This window comes from Neomonachus schauinslandi, chromosome 16 (genome assembly GCF_002201575.2).
Source record: "Neomonachus schauinslandi chromosome 16, ASM220157v2, whole genome shotgun sequence".
Classification (NCBI taxonomy): domain Eukaryota; kingdom Metazoa; phylum Chordata; class Mammalia; order Carnivora; family Phocidae; genus Neomonachus; species Neomonachus schauinslandi.
Genome location: NC_058418.1, coordinates 41,657,871 through 41,669,603, shown reverse-complemented (window position 1 = coordinate 41,669,603; position 11,733 = coordinate 41,657,871). Strand labels below are relative to the sequence as shown.

At 56.3% G+C, this 11,733-nt stretch overlaps 2 protein-coding genes across 7 annotated transcripts in view; one reads left to right on the top strand and one right to left on the bottom strand.

Moving 5' to 3' along the window:
- The first annotated feature begins 1,236 nt into the window (after nt 1-1,236).
- On the top strand, nt 1,237-8,162 carry ESRP2 (epithelial splicing regulatory protein 2). Of its 4 annotated transcripts, none has more exons than XM_044922227.1 (15): nt 1,237-1,602; nt 1,702-1,830; nt 3,294-3,407; nt 3,518-3,632; nt 3,912-4,010; nt 4,237-4,291; nt 4,363-4,470; nt 4,546-4,678; nt 4,766-4,808; nt 4,969-5,270; nt 5,385-5,597; nt 5,708-5,906; nt 6,053-6,239; nt 6,552-6,717; nt 6,794-8,162. In XM_044922227.1, exons 1-15 carry the CDS (start codon nt 1,405-1,407, stop codon nt 6,881-6,883), a joined length of 2,151 nt encoding a protein of 716 aa, XP_044778162.1. In that variant the 5' UTR covers nt 1,237-1,404; the 3' UTR covers nt 6,884-8,162. The 4 variants fall into 4 exon arrangements, with proteins under 4 accessions (XP_044778162.1, XP_044778161.1, XP_044778160.1 ...); XM_044922226.1 differs by having other exon boundaries at nt 4,360-4,470; XM_044922225.1 differs by having other exon boundaries at nt 4,327-4,470.
- The window catches only part of NFATC3 (nuclear factor of activated T cells 3), a 120,363-nt gene continuing 115,422 nt past the window's right edge, over nt 6,793-11,733 (bottom strand). The window contains exons 10-11 of one of the 3 annotated variants that reach the window (XR_006541445.1): nt 9,019-10,901; nt 6,793-7,785 (exon numbers count right to left, since the gene is read on the bottom strand). Coding sequence is in view for 1 of the 3 variants with exons in the window: in XM_021705741.1 (XP_021561416.1) it covers nt 10,780-10,901 (122 nt within the window). In the remaining 2 variants the exon portion in view is untranslated. Of the gene's footprint in view, nt 7,786-8,672; nt 10,902-11,733 lie in introns of those variants that run through there. The other 2 variants (XM_021705741.1, XM_021705742.1) reach the window with 2 other exon arrangements.

The following is an 11,733-nucleotide window of genomic DNA, read 5'->3' as shown; positions in this document are numbered from 1 at the left end:
GGCCCGGCCCTTACTGGGCACCTCGGTCTCTATCCGATAGTGAAGTAGGGACGCGATGAAGTGTGGGTTCAATGGGCAAGGCCTCCTTAGCTCCCCCTCCACCGGGCTCTTTCTCCATCGTCCGAACATCCGGACGCAGCGCCCAGCTTTTCCGAAAGCGCGAGGTGCGGCTCCAGCTTCAGTTTCCGCGCGGGCTTGGCAACCCCACGTCCTTTCTTCCCGCCGGATTCTTCAGTTTCTCAGTCATATGAAGGGGAGCACTTAGGGAAGTCCGGCGCGGCCTGGAAACGCGCCGTAAAGGAGCCTCACCAAGCACGACGGGGCGAAAGGGTGTTGGGAGCCCTACATGCGGGACTGTCCTTACTGGGTTCCTGGTCTCGCATGGAGACGAGATGGAGGATATGCAGCCCCCACGCGCACATCACACGTTCGCCGCTAGCCCCCACCCGCCGGCGCGCTCACATCTCCAGGCAACGGGCCCGTCGTCAGGCGGGGAGGGCGACGAAAACAGGCAGCAGTCTCCACGTGGGGTAGCGGTGAGGCTCCGGGCCCAGACCATCTGGCTCAGCCCCGTCTAGAGGCGCTCTCTGGAGTTGGAGCGGGGCGCTTCCTGCTTCCCCAGCACCGAGGCCTGCACACCACCTAGTGTTTTGGCACCGCGGGCACATCCCGGAGCCAGGCTAAGGCCAGGTCTTCACACGTGTGTGGACAAGCCCTGCCCCGTGACCTCTCGTCCCCCGACCTCATCGCTCTAAGAACCTCTGCTGATCCCCGACCCTCCCCCCCAACCCAGTTGGCCTCTGGTGACCACCTCCCCCCAGGCCTCTGGGTGATAGCCAGTAATTCACCGCCCTCTTCGGTGACTTCTATCATCCCCCGGCCGGCCGTCGTGACCCCCAAAGCCCCTAGACTGCCTCCTGGTGATTTTCACAAATTCCATGTGACCCCTGTGGACTGCAGAAGGCCCCTGTTTTTGCATTTTTCTTGGCGCCGGCCTCATGGTGGGGCGGGACAGAGAAGAGGACGAGATCGAGTAGGGCAAGGCCCTCTGACGGAGTGGGAGTCCTGGCCGTGAGCGCGCACCCAGGCCCGGCGTCTGAGCGCGCGCGCTCCGGGCGAGGCTCTAGCGGCCTTCCCCCTCTGTTCCCCGAGGCCGTCCTCGGTCACGTGGCCGGCGGGGCCGACAGGTAACTCGCCGGGAGAGGGCGGGGGCCAGTAGCCGCCCCGCCCCACGGGGCGCCGCGGGCGGGTCTCAGCAGCGCCCACTGCGCCAGCCGGGCCGCAGGTGCCGCCCCCGACACACGGTGTCCCGCCCAAGCTGATTCGTGTCTGCCGTCGGCCGGTGCGTGCGTGCGCCTCGTCGGTCCGCGTGTGTCTGGCCGAGCGCCCCCTTCCTCTGCGGCCATGACTCCGCCGCCTCCCCAGCCACCGCCCCCGGGCCCCAACCCCATCTCAGACTCCGCCGCCGACCCCCGCTTGGGGCCTGGACCCCTGGTCGTACTGTTCGGAGCCACGGCTGGTGCGCTGGGGCCGGACCTGGGCTCCGACGAGACCGACTTGATCCTCTTAGTCTGGCAAGTGGTGGAGCCGCGGAGCCGTCAGGTACGGTGAGGCGGGGGGGGGGGGGGGGGGTTGGGGTCCCCAGGGAGTTTCAGGATCCGAGGGGAGCAGTGGCTGACCGGTTTCCCCCGCCGCTCGTAGGTGGGGACGTTGCACAAGTCACTGGTTCGCGCCGAGGCGGCCGCACTGAGCCCGCAGTGCCGCGAGGCGAGCGGCCTGAGCGCCGACAGCTTGGCGCGGGCCGAGCCGCTGGACAAGGTGCTGCAGCAGGTGAGTGCTGGGGCCCGGGTGAGTGGAGGCATGGCCGGGCCGCGGGGACATTTCTCAGCCGGAGAGGCGGCAGGAGGCAAGGCCTGGCGTGCTGCGACCAACTGGCCCGGGCGGTAGGACGAGTTCCTGTTGTTTAAAAGTTTCAGAGATTCCCGCGTGTGCCGGCCCTTCCTGGGGGCACCTTACTTTTCAGCCTTTCCAGGGATCCACTCCTACTGACGCGGTGGGATGGAAGCTGCGAGACCCCTCCCAGGGCCGGCGGGGCTGTGAGGCTGAGACGCTTCTGGGAACCTGCCTGGCCAGGTCTCCCAGAACAGCGGTCGGAAGCCAAAAGGGCCGAGGGGCCCGGTCCTGGCCATAGGTCACGGTCCCTGCCGCCGGCGACCTCGGCCCACCCACCCGCCTAGGAGACGCTGGAGCGGGGGCGTAGGGCGGGGTCTGCCTCCGAGGCGGACGCCGCCAGGTGTAAGCTTGCTCGTCTAGGCCTGTCCCGGCCGGCTGGCCAGGCGTGGGCGCTGTCCGGACCCCGCCTGAAGGCTACCTGTCTCCTGAGTGCAAAGGCCCCGGGTGCCTCCCAGCTCTGGCTGAAGGGGGAGGCGGTTCCTGAGCTGTTTTCTTTTTCTTACCTCCGCTACTGCACTCACCCTGTGCCTGACTCTCGAGTGTAATGAGTTTAAGTGCTTTACAGGCGCAGATCGTTTCATTTTCCAACAACTTGGGAGGTTCTTGATGAGGTACAAAGGTGTTGAACCTGGTCCTGTTCCAGAAGGGCTCCCAGGTTAGACCCTACTTGGGGAGTGTGCTGAAGGAGAACTGGGTTGGCTCGCTCTGGGCCTGTGCCTAGTGCTTCTACCTGTTCTCCGGCACGGAGGAAGGCTGGGGGGGCGGGGCTGGGCAGCTTGAGAAGTGCCACCCCCTCTGTGAGCAAACAATTCAGTGCCAGCCGGTCGATAGGGTGTGGGTCAAAGCTCATGCTGCCCCTGGCGTCCAGGTGTGGAGCTCTGTCCTTGGATTTTCTCTGCCCCTCGGTTGGTCAGACCTAGAGGCGGGGCTGCCGCTGACCTCATGTGAGCCTGTTGGGCCTCAGGCAGGATTGGGCCTCCCCCCACCTGTCTGAGGGTGGTGCCTGGTCAGGGACAGGTTTAACCTGCTTTGCCCCGCCCCTTCCCACCTGCTTGTCCCACTCCACCAGGTGTTTGCTCTGGCCCCACTCCAGGCTCTTGGGAGTGCGTGTGATGGGGGCTTGGGTGATATGTGACTGCCCCCCCCATTTGGCCTGGAGAAGGTGACAGGGGACTGGGGGAGAAAAGGGACACAGAACCAGGCCCCCGCCTGTGGCCAACTTCTCCCCAGGCAGGGGAGGGCTGAACATCTAGCTGAACCAGCTTTGCAGCCTGTGCCCTCCCTCGTGCCCGCCCAGCTGTGAGTCTGTGTCTGTCTCTCTCCTCACTCCCTACCCCCAGTTCTCACAGCTGGTGAGCGGGGATGTGGCTCTGCTAGGCGGGGGCCCCTACATGCTATGCACTGATGGGCAGCAGCTGCTGCGACAGGTCCTGCACCCCGAGGCCTCCAGGAAGGTATGCCACTGAGGGCACAACAGGGGGTAGGGCTCCCAGGACCCCTGTCATGGGGGCGGGAAGGGCAGCTCAGTTCCCCCCAATTCATGCCCACTCCCATGTGCCCCCAGAACCTGGTGCTCCCCGACACCTTCTTCTCCTTCTACGACCTCCGCAGAGAGTTCCATGTGCAGCACCCAAGCGCCTGCCCTGCCAGGGAGCTCACCGTGGCCACCATGGCACAGGGTATCGGTGACCCAGAAGGGCTGGGGTGGAGGGGAAGCTGTAGGCTGTTCCTGAGGATGTGCCTCCTGGAGGACTATACAAACAAATGCCAGGTTACGTTATCTGCCAAGTCCTTGAGGACACATGCCTGTGTGTCTGTGCTGGGGTGTGTCTGAAATAGGGACATACGTCTGCCTATGTCTGGGATGGGGACTTGTACAGGCATATATGAGCTGGATCAGAACAAACGTGTTTGTCTCTCATGTTGGGATTTCCTTATTGTTATTTCTCTGCTCATAGACTTGGGGCTGGAGACAGATGCCACAGAGGATGACTTTGGGGTCTGGGAAGTGAAGACGATGGTAGCTGTCATCCTCCACCTGCTTGAAGGGCCCAGTGGTAAGGTTCCCCTCACCACCTGTCACCCGCTCTCAGGACTGGGTGAATGTCTGCCTCTTACTTCCTCTAAGTCGCCGTCCCCGCTTGTTAACCTTCTTTGAGAGACCACAGGTAGAAGCTCCTTTGTCACCTCCTTATCCCCCTCAACTGTCCTCTTTTTGCAGAGCTTGGTGGGGAGACCCCCCCTCCACCAGACCCTGCTGACCCCCATGCCATCTCCTCTCAGGTCAATTGTTTTCGAAGGCAGAGGTGGTAAAGCAGAAATACGAGACAGGTCCTTGGTGAGTGTGGGGGCAGGGGTGGGGGGCGCCAAGAGCTGGACCGCTCTGACTGTGCCCTGCCCCCACAGCAGCAAGGCCGATGTGGTGGACAGTGAGACTGTGGTTCGGGCCCGTGGGTTGCCCTGGCAGTCCTCAGACCAGGATGTGGCTCGGTTCTTCAAGGGACTCAACATTGCCAGGTGGGTACGGCATGGTGGGTGGGCTCGGGAGGGCAGGCCTGCGCAGCAGGCGCTGACGAAGCCCTGGCTCTGCAGGGGAGGTGTAGCGCTCTGCCTCAATGCCCAGGGCCGCAGAAACGGCGAGGCCCTCATCCGCTTTGTGGACAGCGAGCAGCGGGACCTAGCGCTGCAGAGACACAAGCACCACATGGGCGTCCGCTATATTGAGGTGGGGCTTCGGGCCGGGAGTGAAGCAGGGCGGAGCTGAGGCCTCCCCGGGCTGGAGATCCATGGGCTATCCCCACTGTCCCCACAGGTGTATAAAGCAACAGGAGAAGAGTTTGTCAAGATCGCAGGGGGTGAGTGTGCTCCCAACCACACCTGGCTCCCCTGGCTCTTGACCGTGTCCCCCCTTGCCCACCACCCCCCGCCTTTCTGCGCCCCTGCGTGCCAGGTGTAGCTGGGTATTTGGAAGGGCACAAATGAAGTCAGTAGGTGACTCCCATGCCTCTCACCAAGGCACATCACTAGAGGTGGCTCGGTTCCTGTCCCGGGAAGACCAAGTGATACTGAGGCTACGGGGACTGCCCTTCTCGGCTGGGCCGGCGGATGTGCTAGGCTTTCTGGGGCCCGAGTGCCCGGTGACGGGGGGTGCGGATGGGCTGCTCTTTGTGCGCCACCCTGACGGCCGGCCCACCGGTGACGCCTTTGCCCTCTTTGCCTGTGAGGACCTGGCACAGGCTGCGCTGCGCAGGCACAAGGGCATGCTGGGTAAGCGATACATTGAACTCTTCCGGAGCACTGCGGCTGAGGTGCAGCAGGTGAGCACCCAGGGCTCCCCTTCCCCCCATGTGCTTCTCCCGGGGACCCCTTCCAACCCCCCTGTACCCCCGCCCTACTTGGTATCACCGGCCTGTTGCTGCCTTCCTGGCCAGGTCCTGAACCGCTATGCATCCAGCCCACTCCTGCCCGCACTCGCCGCTCCCCTGCTCCCCATCCCCTTCCCACTGGCCACTGGGACTGGGAGAGACTGTGTGCGCCTTCGAGGCCTGCCCTACACAGCCACCATCGAAGACATCCTGAGCTTTCTGGGGGAGGCAGCTGCTGACATCCGGCCCCACGGTGTGCACATGGTGCTCAACCAGCAGGTGAGGCTGCTGCCGGTGGGGAGACCTGCATGGTTAGAGAAGGGCTGTGGGGTTGGGAGTGAGGCCCTCTAGCGCGTGACGGGTTGTTCACAAGACCACCGTGTGCACAGGGCCGGCCATCGGGCGATGCTTTCATCCAGATGACATCAGCAGAACGGGCCCTAGCTGCTGCTCAGCGTTGCCATAAGAAAGTGATGAAGGAACGCTATGTGGAAGTGGTCCCCTGCTCCACAGAGGAGATGAGCCGTGTGCTAATGGGGGGCACCTTGGGCCGCAGTGGCATGTCCCCTCCACCCTGCAAGCTGCCCTGTGAGTGTCCCAGGGGCTGGGGAAGGAGGCATGTAGGGGCCAAGCTGTTATAACCCTCGCTTTCTACAGTGGGGACTCTCTTCTTGCTGCCTCACCCAGGGCAGTGCTGGGCTCCCTGCAGATGCACTCTCTACTTCTGCCTCCAGGCCTCTCACCACCCACCTACGCCACGTTCCAGGCCACCCCAGCGCTCATTCCCGCTGAGACGGCCGCTCTGTACCCCTCTTCAGCACTGCTCCCAGCAGCCAGGGTACCTGCTGCCCCTACCCCTGTTGCCTACTACCCAGGGCCAGCCGCTCAACTCTACATGAACTACACAGCTTACTACCCCAGGTACCAGCTGCTAAGAAAACCCCCCAGTCTTGCCCCCATTCTGGTGTGACGGAGGGTCATGGTCCCCTTCCTGGGCCAGATAATCCAAGGTCTGTTAAGAGCTGCAACTTAATCTAAGATGGACAAGGGAGTGACAGGTACGGTATGGAGGATACTGGCGACAAATTAGAATGGGGAGGACTCTGGAGACAGCGGTTTTAGGGAGGAGGAACTGAACTAAGCACAAGGTGGAGACAAGGGAAGAGTGAGGTGGGTCTTGGTCTAGACCATAGGTGGGACTGCACTCCTAAATCCCTGCCTCTCCCGTCCTAGCCCCCCCGTCTCCCCCACCACTGTGGGCTACCTCACCACACCCCCTGCTGCCCTGGCCTCTGCTTCCACCTCAGTGTTGTCCCAGCCAGGAGCCCTGGTCCGTATGCAGGGTGTCCCATATACAGCTGGTATGAAGGATCTGCTCAGCGTCTTCCAGGCCTATCAGGTGAGGTGTGGCTGGAGGGCTTGGGAACCTGGCTGAGCCTGGAGCTCCCTCCCCTAAATCTCTGTCCCTTCTGCAGTTAGCCCCTGATGACTACACCAGTTTGATGCCTGTTGGTGACCCGCCTCGCACTGTGCTACAGGCCCCCAAAGAGTGGGTGTGTTTGTAGGTGAGGGAGCCAGGAGGTAAGAGCTGGCTGTTGTCTTATCATGTCTGTCTCGGCATCCAGAGAACCACTACCCTCAACCAGGTGGCTGCTTTCTGGGCTTGTCAGAGCTCTCAGAAAGCACCTAGAGGAGCTCAAGCCCCAGCTCCATCTCCCGCTTGTTGCTCTGCCTGTCCACCCCAAAGCTGCTGGCTGGACCCTGCATGCAGGGCTGGGGGTGGAATGGTGTTACCCTCCTCCCGATGGCCTGATCCGGGCCTCTCTGAATAGCAGCACCAAGAGAGCCTTTGGTCAGTTCTGGCTGTGGCCCATACCCACAGATTCTGTGGGGCTGATGTCCACAGCAGGCTGGCTGGCTTTTTAAAAATGTAAGCCCTGGTGCCTTCAACGTATGACTCCTGGGAGCTTCTGTGTAAAGATCCCAGTGTTCTACCCTCCCCTTTCCCTTCTGCAGGGGGCAGGGAAGCAGAGAATGCTGGCCCCAGCCCCCAGGATACTCGACCCTTAGTGGCCACATTGTGCCTTGGGTCTAAGGGTAATAGCTCTCCTCCAGCTTGGCACAAGGACTATCAGGTGGCAAAATCACAGGCTATTTTGATGGACTGTACTGCAATATCCCCAGAGGACACTAGGGGGCAGGAGGCCCTCACAGAAAAACTCAGGCTTGAATTTTAAAGACTTTCTGCCTACTTTTCATGCACACCTTGGGCAGGCCAGTTGTCCTGAACTCAGCAGACATCGTGGAATGTCCTTTGCACCCATTAGAGGGTACAGAACTGAAGTTTCGGAAGGAATTTGGAACTCTACTCACTCCTCCGTAAAATAAACAAAGGTTCCTAACCAAGTGGACTTTTTAAAAGCCAAAGTGCCCTTAGCTTTGGACCCCAGAGTGTGGGGTTCCACACCTGCCCCGGGCAGAGGTAAACTCAGGCGGATTTCCAGGACACTGTTAACCTGTCACCGTTTATTTCAGCCCTGTAACTGAGGAACCATGAATTGCTGGCTCTCCCCTTTGTTACGTTGTGTAAGGAGCACTAAACTCCTATACAAGGTTTTCAAATACAAAGTGTGTAAAAAAACACAATTCTACGTGCTGTAAACATGGAACCAATTCCTTAGCTATACATCGCCCATTTTATAAAATAGAAGGTTTCAACCTGAGCCCATCTGAACCTTGAAGATGACCATCTATTCTGATTATTAAAAACAGGGCTTCAAGTCCGGTGGGGTGGGGGTGCCTGGGTGGCACCAGTAGGTTCAGCGTCCCACTCTTGGTTTTGGCTCAGGTGGTCTCGGGGTCTCCCTCCCCCTCTCTCCCTGCTCCCTAAAATAAATCAATCTTTGGAACACCACCACCACCACCACCACCACCACCCCAGGGCTTCCTGGCCCGACCCACCAGGGCTCTGGTGACAGTGGTTAGCCCCAGGCAGGGGTGGACTGCACTGCACGCAGCAGCACCACACGTGAACCGAAGACAGGACATCTAGTCCCTTTAGAGCTGTTCTCAGCCGTGTTTGTCTCTGTATCTCTAGTAAGTAAAAGGCTGCTTATCCCATTCCTCAAACCAAGATGTAGCACAGGTTGGAAGGGGTAGGGTAGGTGCTAAGACAGGCCCAGCTGCTCAGTGTTGCTACTAGAAGTCAATTTGCATGGTCCAGTGAACGTGTGCTTTAGTGCCACTTAACATGGCACAGAAGTTTAAAGTCTTTACCTGCAAAGCGAAAAAATACTGATTCTTAAACCAAAGACTTTGCAAAATGATACAAGACTGCTTATGTATTATACAAAGCTCTTTTAAAATTGAACTTTTATTTTAAATAGGAAAGCATTTCTAGTGCTACAGGCATCAAGGTATTTAAAAGGCATCAAAATTTGGTGCATAGCAACTCTGGATCATAGAGGCTTTTATTCCTGAGGGCAGCAGAGCAACCCCCAAAGGGTCTTGCAAGGGGCTCTCTTGCAAGAACCCCATGTGAGGCAGCTACCCCAGGGGCAAGAGGGTGGAGGCAAGTCTGGCCAGCTGTCTGGAACTTCCTGTCAGGGGCCACCTCTCAAAGCCCCTCCAAAGGAAGCGGTGGGCTGCCTGCCAACTACAGGCCCTGAAGCAAATCTCACTATCCACACTGACACAAAACTTACTTTTAAAGAAAACAGGAAAACACCCAGCTCCAGGAGGGACCAGAGTGATTTGCTGAAGGATAGACATCTTGCTCTAACTAGGTTTAGGGGAAAAATATAAATCATGGTTTGAAGGGGGGAAAAAAGACCATACTTCTTTATGCTGTAGGAGGTCAACAGCTCCTACCTGGCTGACTAGAGGTGGTAGGCAATGAGCCAGCTCCCCCTGCCCGGGCCTTACCTGGCCTCAATAGAGAGTCCTGGCATCTAGGACTCATAATCCCCTGGAGTAACATCATCCAGCCCTTGACCAGCTCAGCACATTGTCGCGCATATAGGCACTCAAAAAACTTCCTTCCTGAATAAATGAAATTACATGATTTCAATTGGAAACATACTGCAAACTTCAGGTGCTTTGAAATGGGCCCAGCCTTGGAATAGGTACTAATCCCATTAAAGGGAGGGGGAAGGGCAGGGTTTGGAAAAAGCACCCAACTGGGGCACCTCCTTTGGTAGACAGCAGGCTGGAGTTTCTTGCTGGCCCCTGCCCTGGGCACCAGCCTCACCAGCAGCAGCACCGGGGCATCTTTGGTGTGGAGGGTCAGGTCTATGATGCTACCTCTTGTTTGGGTTTGCCTCAAAGCCTTTTGGGGAAAAGGATGGTTTTTAGGCCATGCAGATGGTACGAGGGTAGGCCAGAATCATTTTAGGCTGTAAACAGAATGATGGATAAACCTTCCATGCCATTGTGAATCTTAAAAGCTTCCCTTCTGGAGTCCTGTATTTTCTCTGCTCTTCTGAAGCATATAGCTCATTTGTGCTTAGCTTCTGACACAGCCTGGCCTCTAGAGATGAGTTAGAACCAGCAGATTTGCCTAAACCATCATGAGGCTGTGACTTCAAAGGTTACAGAGCAGCCAAATGCAGATACTCCCAGTTAGAAAAGGCCTGGGACCAGAGGACACAAAAGGGAAAAGCACTCCACAGCTGACTTGTTTGCAGGATGGCAGGATATTAAAGCTACCAAGCTAAAAAACCCACCTTTCAAAGTCACCTTACATGTAGCTATCTTATCCAAGGCCCTGAGGGAAAAAAGCAATTTCAACATGGAGTCAGTATGGAGAGACTGCAGGAAGATTACCTAGAAAGTTACAAAAAGGCTACGCTCTGGAATGTCATTTTATATTCCAACACGTCAATGATTGGAATGGTCTCTTCTTACTTTAACAGTTTACTTTTATAAAGAGGTATGAGCTACATTTGGCTTTATTTCCTATAAATCTATGAAAGGCTTTAGGACATGCTCAGTTTCTGAGGCATAGGTGTGGACTTAACAATTTTTTTTTTCTTTCATGTTTGCCTCTGGAAGGTTTTATCAAAAGTTCCTACTTTAAAAATATCATCAAAGCTAAAGAGTCCTTCAAATGACCATAAAGGAGTACAAATCACCAATCATAGCTAAGCAACCAGGTCACTTGCAAAAGCAGCACCTCTGAAATGGAGAGCCTGCTGCATTCACACTCAAAGCACCCATCATATAAAAGTATCCTATTTAAATATAAAAAGCAAAGCTCATTTCCCCAAAGCTCAGTCTATGCTGCTCCTGTTCTTTTACAAAATCTACCCAAGGCCTGAGGTACAGGAATGCCTTCCCCACATACAGTGATCCCAACTCCTGGTGCCAGTCCTGAAGGCCACAGAGTTGGAAACCCAACGTCCAAGGAGAGAAACATGCTGAGAAGTACATGGTGGTGGACACATGGCTGCAGTGAGCACTGTCAGAGCCCATCAGATCTTCCTATATCCAGGGAATCGGGACCCGGGAGGGGAGCCTGCCTGCTCGCCCCTGTTCCTTGGGAAACAGAAATCTGGGACATGTCTCTCCCAATTATCTCGTTCACTGAAAAACAAGAAAAAGAATGATTAGTGACCTCTGTGTGACTGACCATATGATGCTCAATGGTGAGTTCCATATCAAAGACATTTTCCCCCTTTCCAGTTTTCTATAAAGGTAAATGCAGTGCTTAAAGCCTGCTCCTAAACTGAATGGAGACATCATTCCAGACCCCTCCTCTTCCCTTTCAGTTCAGTTTGGTTTGGGAAGGGAGATAGCTCAGAGAACAGGAAACGTTCTTACCCTCATTCTAAAAGCTTATGCTCTGGAGAAGATAGGATACATATGAAATGAGTTCGTGTTAATCTAACTTTTCCTCAATTTGCATCCTTTTAGGAGGGTTTTCTCCTTCTGATTCCTGCAGTGTACTTTGTAAAGTGAATGCGAATAGAATAAATTGTTTCGGTAAGAATAAAGGAGGATTTGCCAGTTATTTTGTTACCTTATGCTAATACAAGCATCTTTTATTATGCTAGGGGCATTTGTTCTCATCCTGTCAGAAAAGACTTGCTTTTTTGTTGGTTTCTATGACAAGCCAAGCACTTCAAGGAACAAAAAACTTCAATATTAAGGTATAGAAAACAATATCCCAGGGGTGCCTGGATGGCTTAGTAGGTTAAGCTGCCTTCGGCTCAGGTCATGATCCCAGGGTCAGCAGGGAGCCTGCTTCTCCCTTTCCTCCCTGTTTGTGCTCGCTCATCTCCCTCATGCTATTGCTATCTTCGTCTTTCTCTCTCTCAAATAAATAAAATCTTAGGAAAACAACAACAACCCCAAATTCCCTCAGTAAGAACCTTTAGTTCTCTCATGATGAGAATTCTCTGCTTTGAAATGAAAA